The 21,190-nt window shown below is 34.4% G+C and overlaps 1 protein-coding gene across 2 annotated transcripts in view; it reads right to left on the reverse strand.

The window, feature by feature from the left end:
• LOC149776406 (secretin receptor-like) overlaps positions 1 to 21,190 on the reverse strand; it is a 106,078-nt gene that overhangs the window by 40,864 nt on the left and 44,024 nt on the right. For both annotated transcript variants that reach the window (XM_089940811.1, XM_089940812.1), the window contains exons 2-7: positions 18,825 to 18,924; positions 12,924 to 13,034; positions 11,264 to 11,412; positions 7,229 to 7,323; positions 6,178 to 6,346; positions 3,204 to 3,360 (exon numbers count right to left, since the gene is read on the reverse strand). In XM_089940811.1, coding sequence (XP_089796937.1) covers positions 3,204 to 3,360; positions 6,178 to 6,346; positions 7,229 to 7,323; positions 11,264 to 11,412; positions 12,924 to 13,034; positions 18,825 to 18,924 — 781 coding nt within the window. The remainder of the gene's footprint in view (positions 1 to 3,203; positions 3,361 to 6,177; positions 6,347 to 7,228; positions 7,324 to 11,263; positions 11,413 to 12,923; positions 13,035 to 18,824; positions 18,925 to 21,190) is intronic.

Below are 21,190 nucleotides of genomic sequence, written 5' to 3' on the forward strand. Positions count from 1 at the left end.
CCTTGTTTAACCTGCAGATATTTTAATTTATTTCATTCTATACCAAATAAACCGTACCTTGTTCTTTTCGATAGTGTTTCGTTTTCCCCATGATAATTCCATTCATGTTTTGGAAATGAGTCAAAGGTCACGGCCTGTTTGAAATATTTCCGTTTATAATATTATGTCATTATGTCGGCGGTATATATATATATATATATATATATATATATATATATATATATATATATATATATATATATATATATATATATAGAGAGAGAGAGAGAGAGAGAGAGAGAGAGAGAGAGAGAGAGAGAGAGAACTTACTTCACTTGTTACTACTTGCATTAAGGGGTGCATTTGGATGAACATGTGTGTTATATCTTGGGAAAAAACAAATGAGAGGCTCATCAGTTTATTCGTTTATTTAACCAGAGAGAGAGAGAGAGAGAGAGAGATGTTAAAACATAAACTTTGAATCGGTATCATGTTGAGATGGCCCCCGTAACCTCATTACACAGCAATTTACTTGCTTTATCCTCTGCGGTAAAACTGCATATAAAAAACTACTTTACTTCAAGGAGAGTAAATTACTATGTATTAAAACTATTTCACCGCATCGGATTTATCAGTAAATAGTCTTTTATTATCGCATTTAAAGTGGAATCATCTACATCCACTCGGATGCCGTTTACGCATTTAGATTACTATTTTGATTGTCACGTGATTATCTCCGCTCTATTTTCAACGAGGACAGCTCTCTGTACGTAGAAGTTTGGCCGCCTTAGACACAATTTTCAATCTTATTCGATTGAACACATGTTTACTGAACATAAGATTAGTTTAATTATTTGTTCGACATTTCGAATGAAACTGAGAAAATAAAAGCAAAGTAATATTTTCGAAACTGTTTATGTAATATCAACTGATAGAAATTTGAGTTGTAGACCTTTTCACGTATTTGTTGAATGTCTTGCAAAACAAATGCTGAGATCTGTGTATTGTTCATTAATCATCATAGTCTTATCATCCTCTAATTTTTAAGTCAATGTAAATGTATAGGTGATACCGCAGATTTTAAACAAGGCATGTGCCTATTTCCACGCGAAAGCCCGGGTCAGAAAACACAGTTCGCACCAATTCATTATTCACTACTTTTTTAGGATGGTGGATAGCCGGTTGAAATGAGAGAGAAAGGCTCGAGATAAACGATATTTATATGTCTGCATTCCAGTCAGTCATCTGGTTATCCAACTAATCTCCCTGTCTCTATGTCGTTCAGGTCTTTAATTGCCACAACAGGTGCCATCGATAACATTGTAAGTGTTTTAAGGTCTTTGCAAAGGAAATTATCGTCGGAAAGCATCGATCCTATACATTCATTCAATCGCAATATTATTGCGGTCTTTGTTCAAAGAAATTCGTAAACAGAACAGTGTTAATAATATGGTACATTAGTCTAACCTAGGCTCAAAGCTGTCAAATATAAAGATAAATTTTAACAGGATGAAACATCAGCGTGTAATTTTCGAGATTATTCATCGTCAGAATGGAATGGCAACTTCGCAATGAGCTTCAAGCACCATCGTTTAATTTTTTACTTTGGAGTTGGGGGTCTTCAAAATTAATCTTAAAGTTGAAATAACAGTTGAGCTAGAGTTATATATTTGATATAATGGGATAGTCTCTTTCGGATGCATACTGAGAGAAAATAATGAAATATATGCAATAATACTACATTTTCGTCGTTTCTCTGATGTATCTCATTAGATCTGGTGATTTATAATTAACAAAGAATTCGACTGGAGCATAAAACCAACACTTTGCTACAAACGCCACAAGAATTATTCATTTCACATTAAAATACCTGATTAATTTTTGTATCTCTTCCAAATTCAGATGCAGTGATTCAGATTATTAAAGGTCTCGGGTTTCGACTCAAAGAGATATCGATCTTTTCATTGAATTGTACTGTTGCCAAATGTTCAAATAATACTGTCTTAAAATAGCATCCCCTAGATTAGCGCTAACATTCTTCCGTGATTCCTTTTATTTAAAATACGGTTCCATGTTTGTATGCTCCTGACATACAAGAGAATGTCGCTACAATTTGGTATTTCTGGGTAATGAAGAGAAAAAATCTTGCATGTACTTGTGTATGTACTTCTTGAAAAGAATGGATGTGAATGTTAATAATAAAATGAAATAGGTCTGTAATGTCTGATACTGAATTGTATTCTTTGAAACATTATGACATTGACTCTGTTAAGTAAGTCTTGACTCTTTGGAAAAAATGGCTGACAAATAAAATAAAGCAGGAAGCGTTGCTTATTACTGAACGTCTTTAAGATCCAAGTCCATAGGCACAATATTCTGTAATAAGATGACCTTGACATTCATTGTCACAGACAGTTTCCATCTGTTTTGATCTTTTCCGCCCGAACCCTACACTGATCACCATGTTATATAGTTAAAGACAGAATATAATAGGTCTTTAATAAAATCATCCCTATTTAGAATGGAGACATCAAAAGAACATTATATACGCTGATTCCTACCAGTTAATATAGATTCCATGCCACTGAATCGAGCGTAATATATAAGCTAGATTAAAGATAAATAGCAGTGACGTTGACTGTGGTCTCTGAATTGAAGAGTCTTCTTGCGACACTCACTAAGTGGGTCTTCCAGCCAAGGACTAAAATCGTTGTTGAGACGTACGGATGTCGTAGAATATCAAAAGGTATCCGTTAATATGAAAGTTGCCTCGCTTTGAACTTTATAATATGATCATAACGACTAACTAAAAGCACGATGAATACTGTAATCGTAAACAATTCTCGGCCGTTTACGATGTTTCGAGAAAATGTCTTAAATTATCTGGAAGCCAAATGTCATTTTTAAAGAGCATTGTTTGGGGAATGGAATCTAAAAAAAATATTCAAAGCTTACGCAATGAACAAGTAATTAAATCTCGTAATTCAGTTCAAGTAGGTTAGCTTCATTAATTAGTCTATTTCGTTGGCCATCCTGAAAGACATCAATTATTTTCACCGGCAATTCAAAGGAAAGACTCGTCGGGAAAGCTGAAGAAGAATTCAATATCCAGCGTACTATCAGCATTTAATTTGAAGATTTTGAAAATTCGACTCTAACAACATATGGACATACGGTGGCTAATATGGTGACTAAATTCAGAAATATGAAACGTCATTACTTACCCCAACCACCGACAATATACCAGATGATGCGGTGTTTCTCTGAGAAGACAGATACATTTATCAGCATGTGGAGGTAGAGGCCCTCGATAAAAATCCAGATGTAGTTTGCAGAAAGCGAGTAGTGGAAAATGGTAAAGAACATTCTACATTGCCAGTGCTGAAAGTAAAACATAATATTCAAGTATGAATGTTTCTAATTAATTAATTCACTCATTCACTACCTAAACAAGCAAACAAAGAAACAATCAACAACAAAAATCCCAAGTAAAGCAAACAAACAAATATTACATGAAATATTTTGTCAAAGTGATATTAGAAACGGCATCTGGTGAAGCAGGAATCCATCTGACGATGCCAATCGAAGTCATGATACTTCTTGTCACGAATATACTACATAAACAAACTGTTTCTAACATATTAACACACAACATGAATCCCTAGATTTAATATAAATACACTTCTGCTTGACCATTTTCATGATTTACCCGTGTTATTGATATTTTATTGAAGCCTAAAGGTTGCTTTTCTCCTAGAAAATAATTTAATTTAGTACTTATTATTATTAAAACTCCATAACTGTATTTGTATTGTGAATGAATAAAACTACAGCCCGCATATATATTAAAACGCTGAAAGAACAAAGAATACTACGCCTTACACCACGAAATGAACACTCCATTCATGACAGAATCATTTAAGTTGAAAAATTCATCAGATCTATTTTGCTTGCCAAATACAACTAGTAGCACTGATGTTTAAGAAAAACCCGACGTGTGAGTGATAATGCAGTGGTTACGCAATGAAAAATGTAGTAAATTTGACAAAGATAAACTATATAACTGCTAGAATAGTAGTCTGCAGGTCCTAAACGTTATGGGAATATACATGACTTATATGATTAAAGTTTGTAACATTTGGAGCCAAACAGGTAGACAACGTAACAAGTGTCATTAGCAAATCAGCAAATCGCGTACGTGGAAACCAAATCGGAAAATCTGACCTCGATCGCTGGATTTTGCTGTCTGTTTAGGTTCAAAATCTTCTTATATATGTGATATCTGTACCGCTCGTAAAGCAAATACTTAAGCTAAATGACATCTTCAAATGTCTGAAAGAGTGAGCAAACCTGACAGACGCACAGACGGAGAAATAATGAGTTCTCGAAGGTTCAGTCCTTTCTATTATATCAGAGATAGGAGTAGTAGTGAAGAAAAAATTTAAAATGAAAACCAATCTAGAAGATTATAAATATACACCTCTTTCATTGTTCCTCAGAAACAGTTAAAACGTGAAAATAAAAACTGATCTGCACATTAAATATTAAAGAAAACGAAGAATGGTACTTTTATATTAAAGTTATTTAAAATTTGCCTTATTCTGACCTCTCTTGGATACGATATCAAATTACTTGTTTCATAAAATAGCAGATTATAGATTGAAGACTAAGAATGCATATGTCTAACTTGTACTGGACGATGTCGGGCATTGCTGACGTCTAACTAATATTGAGCGATATTTGGTATTGCTGATACCTAACTAATATTGGATAATGATTGGTATTGTTGATGCCTAACTAATATTGGATAATGATTGGTATTGCTGATATATAACTAATACTGGTTAATGTTTAGTATTGCTGATTTATAACTAATATTGGATAATGATTGGTATTGCTGATATATAACTAATATTGGATTATCATTAGTATTGATGATGTCTAATTAAAATTGGATAATGTTTGGTATTGCTGATGTCTAACTAGCATTGGTTAATCTTTGGTATTGCAGATGTCTAACCATTATTGGATTATGTTTAGTATTTCTGATGTCTAACTAATATTTGATAATGTCTGATATTGCTGATGACGAACTTGTACTGGACGATGTCAGGTATTCCTGATGTCCAACATGTATTGGACAATGTTCGGTAATGCTGATGACTAATTTGTACCGGGCAATGTCAGGTATGGCTGATGTCCAGCATGAATTGGACAATGTTCGGTATTGCTGATGACTAATTTGTACTGGGCGATGTCAGGTATTGCTGATGTCCAACATGTATTGGACAATGTTCGGTATTGCTGATGACTAATTTGTACTGGGCGATGTCAGGTATTGCTGATGTCCAACATGAATTGGACAATGTTCGGTATTGCTGATGACTAATTTGTACTGGGCAATGTCAGGTATTGCTGATATCTAGTACGTATTGGACTATGTTTGGTATGGCTGATGCCCAACAAATATTGAATTATATTTTGTATTGCTGATTTCTGACAAATATTGGATAATGTTTGGCATTACTGTTGTCTAACGAGTATTGTATAATGTTTGGTTATTCCTCCAATTTCTATTTACTATCGTGACCAATTTAATATTTAAATTACAGTGGTAGTTCTCCCATTGATTAAAACTTTCATACCACTGACGTGACTGTTACTTTGTTCATATTAAATATGTCTGTGATAGAATTAATTTGAACCTAATACAGAACAGGTAGCTTAAACCTTGAGGCAGACTATGTTCTTTGAGTATATTGTATGTTACCTTGCATTTTCACGTTAAATATTTCAATGATTGTTTACTTACCTAGTTTCGTTTCGGGTTCAATAAATCAGGACTTAATAAAAGATAAATCTTTAAATCAAATATTACATGAATATAAAAAATAATTAAATCTAAACTATTTCCATCAAAATATTTTTGAAGGTGACAGTAAGAATTTAATAATAAATGTATTTTGCAAAGATTGCCTTAAAATTATTGATTTTAAAAAAGTTTTCCCATGCATATACCAACATATATATTCAGAAACCTTATGATACGTCACTTCTGATTAATGTTATTTTCTACTGATTATGTAAAGAGGAATGAACGTATGCATTTTGGTAAGTCGAAAAGTTCATCAATGCGAAAATAAGAAAACAACTGCGTGTGAGCTTAGCAGGATGTGTGTGTAAAGTAATCTTTCTTACACTTCCCTCCTTCAAGAAGCAGATATTGCCGTTCTCCTCGAAGGCGACATCTCCAGGAAATCCTAGACCCTGCACCATTCTGCTGTCTCGCACCAGACTGATCATTGCACGCAGTATAAACGACATAAAAAGTTGTACGTGAATTATATTTCTGTTGCATCGCAGCCTCCTAAAAAAAACGATAAAGAAAATATTGCTACTTTTCTATAAAAAAAGTAAGTTAATTAAAATGTAGAAAAGTCTACGTGAATATCTCTCTGATCCCATTTTAAGCATTAATTCTCTCTTATTCCATTTAAGGCATTAATTCTCTCTGATTACGTTTCATGCATTGATTATCTCGGATTCCATTTTACTCATTAATTCTCTCTGATCCAATTCTACTCATTAATTCTCTCTAGATCCCATTTTATTCGTTAATTCTCTCTGCTCCCATTTTACTCATTAATTCTCTTTGATCCCATTTTACTCATTAATTCTCTCTGATCCCATTTTACTCATTAATTCTCTCTGATTCCATTTTACGCATTAATTCTTTCTGATTCCGTTTTAGGCATTAATTCTCTCTGATTCTGTTTTAGGCATTAATTCTCTTTGAGTCCGTTTTAGGCATTAATTCTCTTTGATTCCGTTTTAGGCATTAAGTCTCTTTGATTCCGTTTTAGGCATTAATTCTCTTTGATCCGTTTTAGGCATTAAGTCTCTTTGATTCCGTTTTAGGCATTAACCTTTTCAAATAAAATAGATACAATCTGTCATGATAACGAAAATCCTTCTCATACCTAACCCACAAGAACCTTTAATGAAATATACATTGCTTCTTTTACTTTCTTCACCACAGGAAATCTAATAAATGTCGTTTTAGATAAAGCTGAACATTATCAGATAAACATGTTTGACCTTTGTTTTCTATGTTAAGACACTTAATCTCGCGTCATTTTTAACTCGCCAAGTGGAAATATTGTAGGACTTTTGTCCGCTTTCACACAACAAGTCTTCAATCTCAGGCAAAGTACAACGGTGTTTCCAATGTGTATACCCTTATACAAACCGGAAGTAGAGCATGATTGCCATGGCGATGACAAGTGACACCAGGGAGAGACTGTATCCAATGTTATACATCAAACTCAATTTATTTATGTTGTCCTGAAAAAAAGTGTCTAAAATTAAAATTTTGGAAGAATTATTCAGTATTGCAAAGACCTTAGGCGAGTTATTATTCACATGTAAGTGTACTTACTACCACATCATAGAGTTAGTATATATTTGTAATTAGCTTAGAACATGCCAATAATTCATATGATGCATAATTTAGTCTTCAAATTTTGTTAACCTCAGGTAGTACATACAAATCTTATTTAAGCCATTTGAGTAATTTTGAGATATAAGTTCAGGCAGACCTTGGTGTATGCAAATCTTTGTAACGGCTTTACTCGTAATTAATACACATACTTTACCAACACAAAACTCACTGGTCTTCACTTATTCGCCAATTCTATTGCTACATCATTACATCATCTAATCACCGTTGCGTGGTTTTCTAAACTGACGAAACAGTAGTAATATTGTCTTCCATTTCCTGTGTACCCCGTCAGCTCCTTATTGAAATGAAAGCTCTGTGGTTTCAGCAAAGCTAATAAGTTATGCTTTATAGATTAGCTAATATAAATTTAATGCAATCAAATTTTATTATTTTATAATTTTAAACCGTAGTTTCAATAGAGAAAGTGGGTTCATTACAATAGTTATGCCAATTAGTTATGAAGGTAAGTGATGTAGGACAAATCGGTATGTAGTTCCTTTATCAGGTTTACAAACGTAAGGTACTTATAAGCGACGACCCGTTAAAACTACAATAACCTAACACCCTGAAAACATTCTTAATATTGCTTCTTGCAGCTACGACACAACAACATTTATTCTTCCATAGTTTCTAGATTTCTAGATGGTCAATAGCAAACACATCGGTTGTACAAACACACACACACACACACAAAGTCACACACCACACACACACACACACACACACACATATATATATATATATATATATATATATATATATATATATATATATATATATATATATATATATATATATATATATATATATATATATATATATATATATATATATATATATATATATATATAAACCGCCTTTTTAGTACAAACTGTGGGGATAGTATTTAGTAATCGCATCTCCATCCTTCCATCTTTACAGTGTTTGTATCTCCATCAGTCCATTCGATGGTTTGTGTATACGTCTGGCTTCCTATTCCACACTGTAACCTTGAGTTTATTTGAGATAAATTGGTAATTCGGGGTAGTTTAATGTATCATCACTATGGTGTATGTGACGTACCATACTTGGATTCTTTTTACCATGTCATTGTCAAAGGTCATCATTTCTGACTTGACACACGAGGAGTGGGACTTGTACTAGCTAAATGTGTCATCCTTTTCAAATTTTCATTTCTGACTTGATACGCTAGGAGTGGGACTTGTATTAACTAAATGTGTCATCCTTTTCAAATTTTCATTTCTGACTTGACACGCGAGGAGTGGGACTTGTATTAACTAAATGTGTCATCCTTTTCAAATTTTCATTTCTGACTTGACACGCGAGGAGTGGGACTTGTATTAACTAAACGTGCTTGCTCCAAACTAAAATGTGCTGCTTATTGATTTCCTATAACTGGATGATATTCTTATAAATAAAAAAACATATTTTGTACCATGATGCATACACTATTATCATATTACACAATACGATGCGAATTTTATGATAGTTTATGCTCATTACACCCAGAAATGTTGATTTTATCTGAATAAACACGATGATTTAGAATGGAACAGTTGTCCTAAATTTGGTTAAATAATTACCTGTTTTGCTTCCCTCATCAACTGCGCTGGTTCTTTTTCAAAATACGATTGTTCTATCTTTTCCATGTGGATTAAATAACTATTGCTAATCTCGTTGCTTAATTAGGGGCTATCCAACTGCGCTAGGCAATGGAATCTTAACTATTTTATTTAATGAACGTTTTATTTCCTTTAGACCTTTTAATGACAAACGAAATAGAGCAGATGTGGTGACCGAGATAGGGAATGTCCGCCAATCTAAATCGAGCCAATATGTAAAGAACGAAGAGCCAATATGGTACTTGTATCAGTATTAGACGGAAAACAATCAGACGTGTCTTAAAGGTATTGCAGTTTATTAGAAAGGCATGCCATCTTCCTTCGTGAACAATCTATCTAGCATCCAATATTGTTCAACGGTCTCTGACAGGGAACATTAATTGGTGGGAATATATACACACCCCATAGATAAGCAGACGACGTTTAATGCAATGTGGTACATTCGGCGAAGTGTTGGCTCTGCAAATAAACACAATCATCATATCTGAGACGGGTTCTTTTTATATTGTTGTAGCAATAAGAAGACTGGTTTTAAAATTGTTGCTGTTGTTTCGAGTTTAACGCCATTTTCCAGCGCATGAAAACTACACATAGCGGCCAACTTAACTTGTGGAGGAAGAACCCGGGAAAATCCTGGTAAGAACAACTGACCCACGGGAGGACGTGAAGTTACTGGCAAGCTTTCTCACATATACACACTGACCATGCCCGAGACTTTGACCCACGCAAACAGTTGTTGTTGCTGTTTTGGGTTTAATGCAATTGTTGAGCACACGTTAGGCTATGCATATCGGCCAGTATAACTGGTGGAAGAAGAACTTGGAAAAATCACTGTAAGAACCACTGACCCACGGGAAGACGTAGTTATATGCAGTTTTCTCACACACCCACACTGGCCAAGCCCTAGAGACGAACCCAAGCAGACAGAGGTGAGATGGCAGTAATCGATAAAGGCGAGCGCTTAGGCCACTCAACCCCCACCCCACCCAGCCCTGGGTTACGAATGTTGAGAGAAATTACTAAGATAAATGTCCAAGATAGTTGGATAAAAGATTAAATTTTCCATATTCACTTTTTTTCATGGAAACTTCAGAAGTGTACCCTGACTATGTTGTGTATACTGTGGCTTAACAATACCTCAAAAGTATTTGGATTTGACCAGAAAAAGAAGAAAAAAACATTTTAGAAACATGTCCTCCACAGAGCTGCTACCATTTATAATGAGTGAGTTTGAGTAAATTATGAACTAGGTTGCCTTGCCAATTTTAGATGTCCAAAAACCAAATATGTCAAAATAGGTATCCATGAACATATGTATATGTGTCTTCTTAAATGTACGTAAGTTTGTGTGTATTGGCTGTAATTGATATTCAAATACTCAAGACTGATGAAGAAAACCTAATTACTGAAACAGCTGGGGAAGAAACAGAAAATCATACAGTCACGCATTTAGGCCGATAAATCAACCCTTCACCCGTGACGATGTTGATTTTCGGGTGAGGGGCTAATATTGCCTCTTTATTAAAAGCTGTAATTATCTGCATGCAAATTTGACTGTACATATCGGTGTACATTTTATACACTTAACGGTATTTCTCTTGGCTGTGCAGCTATAGTCGGCTGTAGAGTTCTTTTTGTGACATGTACATTATATTTCCGGAACATATCCTATGTTTGGTGACTTGTAAATCCACCTGGAATAGCACGCTTGATATGGCTGTTACCAATTACCGGTATGTGTCTAAAGTGTACGCAGGTTTGTTCCGGAAAGATAATGAACAGGTGACATCAGACCCACACATCGTCTAGCAGTATCAACACAGATTTGGAGGGTTGAGTTATCGGACTATCATGCATTAGGAACAGAGGCACTAGCTGCCTGAAGTATTTGACAATATTTTATTTCGAGTTATTTTCCTTACTACAATTCCGAGTTAATTATGTTAATGAAGAACTAGAAATTGTAGCAAGGAAATTTAGTTAAGGTGGGTATTTAATTTCAGTGTTTTCAATTGTTCTTTCTCGGTGGTAGTTTTCGTTGGTTTATCGATTAGCAGGTTTTTTTTATATCAGCAGTGTCTGCGAGCCGACTTATTATAAGTCCAAATAACGTATCTTGAAATGGAACAATATATTGACAAACTATTTAAAAAGGACATACCTGGAAATTTCCAGGAACACCCAAATTCTCATTCACTGGAACACTGTTGTTAAGGCACGCTCCATAGTCAGTCCACCCCTGCATCTGATTTGGGAAAAGTGGGTTGACGTACCACGTTCCATTTGACAAGCAATGTCTTGTCGCATTTTCTGTTCAACGAACGAAATGAGGAGAATTTTACTTAAGCCACGAAGAGACAAATATGTTTTCATTTTCATGAATAATAACTGTTTTCTAACCTGCTTCATCTGCCTTTAAAACTAAATCTCACACCCAAATTTGATCCTTTTTTAAATTGCGTCAAAAGTACACACATAATATACCTTACTGCATTATTTTCAAAATGTAGAAATATATGCAACATAACTGTTTCATTTCGAACTTTTCAATTGGATCTTCACAATGACTGATGAATATCAACTATTTTGATTAGTTTGGAAGCAATATACTGCTGTCGTTTTCTCCAGACCTTGTACCATTTAGGATCAAGGACTTTTGACATCAACTGCATAGTCTGGATGAAAATCAATGTATGTCTAATATTTATTTTATTTTGAAAACAAGAGTAATATGCATTCCACAGAAGTTAATCTAGGCAAAGAGATAAAGCTGAAAAATATTTCGACGCTTCTTTTTTGACAAAGTCCCAAATATCATAGAAGCACAAATCGACATATATTTAAAATGACCCAAGCAAGAGTTACAAATGTCCAGGCTTAAAAAGGAGGAGTATCGCTAAATACCTCTGACACCAAGGCACATTTATCGTTCAAACCTATCAATATAAAAGAATTGTTGGAAAGATTTGGTGTTTTTAAAAAACAGTATCAAATAATGCATGTTAATCGGCGCAATTCCATTTCAAACAAGTTTTATGATATTAGAATTCTATTTTTGCGATTTACACCGGTATTTGTTAACAAATTTAATGTTTAAAAAAACACCACAACTTATCTGATATATTGCAGGTTTTTAGCCTGATTGTTTTAAATGTTTTATAGATCTTTTCACTTTTGTGAAGGAACTCCTTCTTAGCGAGCACCAATTTTTCATTGTCAGTAATTACGACCTTTAGGCGACGTTATGATCAAATACTGACATCTTGAAAAAATATTGAATGCATTTAGCAACAGAGAATATTTATGTCGTTGCATAATCCATCATGTAAAAAATATCTAGCCATGATTATCTGTGTTCGATCATAATCGAAGAAGATTATTTTCCTTCTAGAAAACAAGCATTTAAAGTAGTTTCAAATGATCCATAAATCCAATTAAGCTGATGTTTTGATGCAGAATAAAACGGAATCGTTATGCGAAGCATATGTTATATCGGTTGTTTACTCAGTGGATTGGCCGGAATTAATGCATCATTACGTTAAGAGTAAAATCCATTAATAGCATAGAAGGACTGATATCTTGTAATGGATCGATTAAGATTATAAATCTTTTATGCCTAAGCCCCTTTTCTGTTTTTCTTTAAGAGCAGTTCTTAGATGGCTTCTGGAGGAACGGACACTGGTATGAACGAACGCATACTCGACAGTTCCATTACCTAATTGCGTAGCTCAAAATGTTTTCGTCCATCAATGAGCATGATTAATGGAAAAAAAACGACACCTGGAGAACTTAGTTAAATAATACAAATAAAAATTAATTACCTTCCTTGTTCAATCCATTAATATATAATGGACACTGTTGAACGGCTGTCGTACCGGCCGGAGTGTCTGGCCAACAACTTAAGTTATCCCATGTCCGGTTACAATACAAACCTAGAAATATATTGGTTAAACGGTATTAAACAGTCTGAAGATAAACTAAGCAATTAAAACAAATCCTGGCATGTTCTCCAGGCGATAATGCACGCTTTTGATTGAAAAACATCTAATCTGCGTTTATAATTTGACAACTCTGTTTGCATATGTTGTATTTTTTTTTATCTCAGCAGATATATGCCTTTATTTGCATAAAACATCACTTACTAGTTGGAAATTCATATGATAGGTTGCATTATGAACATTCAAGCAGCTCATCTGTAATATGGAAATTCTTGACGTTTTGCGCATTGCAAGTATAGAAAAGAAACATTTCCGGTCCTCTGGTTTGTAGATGCTCATTAATGAAACAGGGCAGTTCTGTTCATTTATAATTCTATGGCTTTTTGATGATACGGAGGTTTCCATTTCCCAATGACTCGCATTTGTTGCCTTTTATTTTTTTATTTATGCCAGGCGCATCACTGATGTTAAGCTAAATAAGCATATGTATTCATTCTATCAGTCACTGAAGTTTAACGGCATATCAGTTCATGACTATACGTCCTTGTGCTGCATTTCTTCCGATGTACTTCCAAGTTAGACCGCTCAGGTGGCCTTGCTGTTAGAGCGTCCGCCTCAGATGCGGGAGGTCACGGGTTCGAAACCAGGCTGATTCATACCAAAGACTTGAAGAAAATGGTACTAACAGCTACCTCGCAAGGCGCTCAGCATTAAGAGGTTAATGTTAAGACTGGACGGTCTGGTGTCAGGATAATGTGACTGAGTGGGATATCATGCTACATGTCTAAAAACTGTCACACTGTAGCGATATTACTAATATTGTTAAAGCCACGTTACACATCCAAATCACACACACTCACACACTTCCCAGTCAAGCATCCTTTATCGCACGTATTACCAAACGGTTCGTGTGGACAGCATATGCAAAACATCTTTTAGCCTACGTTTTTTATATTTAAAAATATATGGTCAACACGTGTTTATTCTCAATACAAAAATAGCCAGTAAGATATAAGTAGTCCTGCATACAGAGCACGTGCAAACAAGTGCACCCCGTTACTTGTAATTGCATTTTGTTACGTGTTTCACGTGTGTACATACTTAACGTACTGATTTCGCCATAATTCCGATATTACCACATTACTATCATCCCGACTATATGAGTCATAGGGAAAAACTGAAAACGTGCTATCGATGGGTTCTTGTTTTTAATGATATGACTTGCTGTTTTCAACTAGGTGTACGACACCAAGTTAAAAGACGGGAATTGTCTCGCTCTGTCCCATTACATATATATATATATATATATATATATATATATATATATATATATATATATATATATATATATATATATATATATATATATATAGTGGTTGCCTAAATATTGCATTCAAAATTTTATCTTGATTATTTCAAGTTTAGAGGTGTACTACACTGTGGTATTTACCCATTATTCCGAAAATCTCACTTACGTAAGGCGCTTACCTGCTCATTTAATTTTAATTTTTGAATTAGTCATTAGTGATCGCTTATTTAGTAATGTTTGATCAGTACTGCATCATATTGCCTCATTAATGCATCACCCATGATGCATCACCGTTCTGCGTTTGGTTCCGTCATTTCATATTCTTTGTCAACACAGTAGCTTTCGATTAATTTCATCAATGAAGTTACAAAATTAAAAAATATATCAAAAACTTGCAGTCAGATAGGTTTGTAGCGTCTTGGTCAACAGGGTAAAACATATGTCTTCCAAGAAGAAGGTACTGCATACGGTTTTTGTCTCCTTTTATCCATCGTAAGAACAATGATGTCCAAGAAAGTTCTTGCATTGATACTGATCAAGTGCTTTATGTCTGGAATAGAGCTAGGATTGCATCCAAGCAAGTATTAAAAAATAGCACATGTTGAAAAAGTTGCAATCATTCAGGAAGCTGAACAAGAATAGAGGTCACCAATAGCAAGCAGTTTAACACCTGGAGGAAGGTTTTCCTATGACAATGAAGGGCTTTATGACATGATTCATGAGGATGCCACGACATGATCATTGGAGAAGACATGAATGTTTTGACATTAGAGAGTTATTAGAGAAAGAGCCCCACGTGAGAAAAAAAAAGATAAAGAACTTGATGGAAAGGTGAAACGATTATGAGGCCGAAAAGAAGCCGCCAAGGGTTGAATAGTCAAGAGAACTGAAAAGGTCAGCAGAAACAAAAGCTGCAACTGCAGAAGATTATTTTGTATCAAATGATTATATATACCTGCTGACGATGCGATTAATGATGACCTTGCCTTTTCGATACCAGACAAAACGATTTAAGTTACAGAAATAAATATTCAAAGAAAGAAGGTAATTAATGAGGCAGTTCGTTCTGCTTTTGATCAGCTAAAGATTTCAAGTCTTTCGATTTCTTTTATATCGTGTACAGTTGCCCACGGGACGAGTGCTGATAATGAACGGTGCTCTCATCCTACGAATCGCTACATCGAGCTCTAAAAGGAAAAGAATTACATTGTTATACTCTGCATAGTGTGTGGCTCGTGTTGCTCTATTATATATCTCTGCTCAGATCTCTATTTATTCCACTCTTTACTTGCAGATTTTTGGTCTAAAGCGCTCTCCATTACGGACCACTGCCATCTCATCTCTGTCTGCGTGGGTTCGAGTCTTGGATTCGGCCAATGTGGGTATGTGAGAACCCTTGCCAGTAGCTTCTCGTGGGTCAGTGGTTCTTTCCGGGGTTTTCCCCAGGTTCTTCCTCCACCATTAATACTGACTGGCCTCCATGTATAGTCTATCGTGTGCTGAACAATGGCGTTAAACCCCACAACAACAACAACAACTTGCACAGTTTACTTTTTATTATTTTCTCGATCCTGGCAATAACACCGTCATCGAGCATGCTCTAGACAACGATAACGAAACCAACATCGTAACATGGTGCTTAATGATTTCGTGGCTGAGAGGTCCAGCATATTTTCCGAGTGTTTCAAATGGACGTAAGGCTTGTGTAAGACCACCCTCCGGAGCCTTGAAGGGAACTGTTAGTATACCCCGCAGCACACGAAATAGTACCCCTTTCTATAGCTGTATAAGAAACAACTGATATAGGAGTAAAACGTTTGCCAGACTACTCACAGATAAGCCCAGAAAATATACTTGGCACTGTTCCTTAAGGATGCTGACTTTAACACGACAGTAACGAGATATGAGGTGGTACACATAACAAAGACGGTAATGTTTAAATTGAAAGACGGTAATGAGTTTTGGCATGAAAACATTAAATACATTAGGAAAAAAAACGAAACATTGCAAATATATGTACTTTCTTTATGGTTCATTGATATGTTTCACTTTTATGACGCTTTCGCCCAGTTTTGAAACGCATATATATATATATATATATATATATATATATATATATATATATATATATATATATATATATATATATATATATATATATATATATATATTCATCTATGCTCCTTATATCGGTGGATAAAGAGGCAGGAAAGAAGGCAGATTCAGCGTAGTATGTGTAAACATGTTATCTTTGAGAATCATCCAAAAATACTACAATGGACAAAATGATGTTCAATAAATACCAGTTTCTGTCACATATTCATTACTTTCTTTCAATATATTTGCATTCCTCTGATTGCTGAAAGTTATGTTTTATCCTCTACGTTAAATAGCTTATGTACGTTTAATCCAGTTCTTGCAATATACATTATCGTTTGATTCCTTTTTTACTCTCTGTGAAAAGGAAACACGCAGGTACCATCTGATTCCCTCACACATGTTAAAGATAGCTGTTAAATCTAAAAGTAGAATTTTGATCTAAAGTTATCAACGAATATCTTGACCTGCGTAAAACTAATCGGTTCATGGTTGAGGTATCGTTTGAAAAGAAGCGAGTTTCTTGATATCGATTTGTGTCAGCGCGTGCTGCTGAAATTTAGACTTTCATTTATCAAACTAAAAGTAGCTTTCGACTTGTGACCAAGCTGCAAGTTTGAGGATGAAAACGCCCTTTTTACACATTTTTCAAAAAAGATGGGTATCTCCAAGAGTAACAGTTTCCTGCAATATTTCAATCAGTATCAACAAGAGGAAATATAAGAGATAATACCGCTCGAAAAGTTAGCCTTAAACATTTTATCATAAAAATATCACGCCTGTCACTGAACCAATTAATGTACCTCACACACACACACACACACACACACACACATCTCGTAGCAGATGTTTTCTTAGTGTAAAATTAGTGTTCTTGTTCTCTATAAGATCGTTTGTTGAGTAAGTATAAACTGGCCATATTGCTAATTTCTTTTTTATTACAACAATATATATTTAACGAAGATAACACATTAGGTGGTCCTCAGTTTTTGTAATTCTATGTTATTTTTATGAGGACTACATGAAATAAATGTATATATTTTTATTAGGATCATATGGAATATATATACACATTTTTATGAGGACCTATGGAATATATTCATACAGTTTTATGAGGACCATATATATATACATATATATATATATATATATATATATATATATATATATATATATATATATATATATATATATATATATATATATATATATATATATATATATATATATATATATATATATTTGTATGAGGACTATATAGAATAAATATATACATTTTTGGGGCGACCATATACATTTTGTTAGTATCATATGGAATATATTTATAAATTTTTATGAGGACCTATGGAATATATGCATACAGTTTTATAAGGACCATATGGAATATATGTATACCTCTGTATGAGGACCATATAGAATAAATATATAATTTTTGGGGCAACCATATACATTTTGTTAGGATCATGTGGAATATATGTATACATTTTTATAAGGGCCATATGGTATATATGCATACATGTGTATGAGGGCCATATAGAATATTTTCTCAGTATTGTTCTCGTCATAACGAGTGTATCATATTTAGTAATAGCAACGTAATGTTTGATTGGCATGATTCTCTTTCTCGGATACGATAGCGTCCTTGTGACTGTCTCCCTTGTTGTAAAGTTTGCAAGTAAACGGTAGAGTGTAACTATTTTTACACGCTCTCGTTATTGGGATTTCCATTGCATTTACTTTTTTTAGCGATATTTGCAACTTGATTGTTCTTCGTATAAAGTCAGTAGCAAACAAATTCCAAGAAAAAGTAATTACGGTGAACCTATCGATTTTTAAATACTCCGAATTCTAACTAAATCCAAAATAAAATATCAGTTAATTTCATTAACTTCCATGTACTATCAACATTGCTTTGTCTGCTTCCATTCACCCTACCGGACCTTTTTTCGTTGTGCAGACTCAACAGATTATGTTGTACAAGCTTCATTCAAAAATTAAGCATCATCTTAGATAAATGCATTTGCATTTCCGTTGCTTCTTTGTAGATATAACCCTACCATGATTTTACATCTTAACTAGGATAAAGATTGTAAAGTTATTGTTTCATAACTGCCATTATTAAATCAATACATACGGCCTTGCACTATGTCTTAAATTCTCAGCTGAGATAAATGTATTGTTTTACTTAATATATATAACCTTTTGAAGTATACTTATCTTAAACGTCTTTTTGTGAGGAGTAAAATTACAGATAATTACTAGATGATTCGTTATTATTTGATAGACTGTCGCCATAGCAAGAAGATAAAACGATGTAAGAATAAACTTTTGAAAATACGTTTAATAATGTGAATATTGTATATCAAAGACAATTTTACCTGTAATTGTTAGAGGATCATTTGCCATGTTCTCCATGCATTCCTCTCGTTTCTCTGTTAGCAATTGTTCTTGATCACAGTAGCCAAACCTGGCAACGTTCTGCAAGAAAATAAAGATGTGTCTCAAACACAAGAAACATTTTTCCAAAATAAATATCAATATTCAAGCATCTTCCTGATACAACCTGCCATATTCGAGGCTAAACAAAGAACCAAATACAACACCCAGCATTTTATACCTGTTTGGGGAAGACCTATTTGGATAACTCCATTTGCTACTAATGCCACCACCCCTCCCTCCAGAGCACACACCAACCCAATCCATGTTATATCTGGAATCTATGTGTCAGGGTAAGCACAAAGATCCAGAAAATCCCAACCTTTCAAAAAAAGAAAGGATAGGTTCCAAATAGATCTAATAAAATATAAATCTAAGTCACTGTTTCGTTGTGTCGTAAACGTGATACCCATCCTGCACGTGATGAGGACACAAAGGACAAATGTCCGTCTTTCCCATGATATCATGTCTTTGAAATTTTTTGTTCTTGTTGTTTTAGGGTTTAACGCCATTTTTCAGCACACGATAGGCTATACATGGCGGCCAGTATTAATGGTGGAGAAAGAACCCGGGAAAACCCCGGAAAGAACCACCGACCCACGAGAAGCTACTGGCAAGCTTTCTCACATACCCACATTGGCTGAATCCGAGATTCGAACCCACGCAGACAGAGGTGAGATGGCAGTGATCCGTAACGGAAAGTGCTTTAGACCACTCGGCCACTGTCTTTGAAAATAGTCACTCTACATTAAACCAGAGACCATACTAGTGCCTGTTTATTGATAAACAGTGGAAATTCGATACAATAAAACTTAAGGGTTCTTCAATTGTAATATGTATCCAAGCAAAGATACAATTTTATTTTTCAAACTTATAATGAATTATAGATTAGCATCGTGAACAGTAAAAATAAAACCACAAAAAACGTCCGCCAGTGTGGATTCATAGAAAACAATCCCGACTCATAAAGATATAACGAACTGGAATTACATTTCCCCTGTCAGACAGTCAGACGAACCAATCTGCATTGGGTGTCTATTAAAAAAGTTAAAACCATATTCCAGACAAATATTATGAGCTCGCGCACAAGATTGATTAATTGATTGATTGATCGATCGATTGATTGATTGATTGATTGATTGAGCGATTGATTGATTGATTTCCTCTGTGTAACAAAGAATATAATCTGTCATACAAGTACATAAGGAATAAACAGACAAAAACCAAGCAGTAATTGTAGACAAGAAAATGTCAAATATCCAAGATAAAATATTCTTATTAACAATGTTGACTGAATGCCACACATCCAACATGGATATAAACGAGAATATTTACAGCGTTACGTAAATATAACAGTCACTTCATTATTCTTCACCTTGATGGTGTAAAATGAGCTAGAGAATAAACATAGACTGGTGTTAGAACGCCTCGAACACAGATATCATGTGACTAATTGGAGTATCAAAAGAAAGAAAAAAAAACAGATACAAGTATGGTGTACAGTCAAAAGTATCTTGCATACCTTTTCCACGTTGAACCAACCGTTGTAATGTATAGAAAATGGAAATACTTAATTTGATAATTACTACAAAGAACTAATTAACACGGGACATCTTAAAAGAGCACTGGACAAATCAAACCGGGCAGTAAATCTAATAAAAAGTACAAATACTAATATAATTTATATATATTATTAAACCAACATCTGTCACTGTCTGGTAAAAGAAAACGATATGCAACTATGAAATGATCAAAGACAGAAATACAAAACATGTGACCGCGTGTACAAACCGCATCGCTCACAGAGGAAAAACGTTTAGACCCTATTTGCATCAGCTCGACATGACTCAAGATAGGCTGGATATTTTCTTGCTATTTCACATGTCCTGCATTGAAGGAGTATGCAAGAGACTGAAATCATATTTTAAACAGACATTTAGCGCACACGCACGAGAGAGAGAGAGAGAGAGAGAGAGAGAGAGAGACTGGAAAAGGGTGGTGTTCAATTATATTATCTTCATTATACACTGTGATAGTTATTATTTAAGTATAAATTATAATCGTCTCTGAGAATACATAGTGGTATGCCTTCAATGTCTAACATGAATGACTCTTTCCTTCTTTGTTCAGTACATTACATAATAAAAGACACAGTAAAACCTACCACTGTGGAAAGGAAACAGGAAAACTTCAAATGATACCGACAAATTTTAATCTCATTAGGACGAATTACACAGATCAAATTCCTTAAGTCTTGTGAAAACACGCCTGGCCATGCATGCTTATCTAGGCACAAATACCAAAACTT

This window comes from Sinohyriopsis cumingii, chromosome 18 (assembly GCF_028554795.1).
Source record: "Sinohyriopsis cumingii isolate HCF-2022 chromosome 18, ASM2855479v2, whole genome shotgun sequence".
NCBI classification, from domain to species: Eukaryota; Metazoa; Mollusca; class Bivalvia; order Unionida; family Unionidae; genus Sinohyriopsis; species Sinohyriopsis cumingii.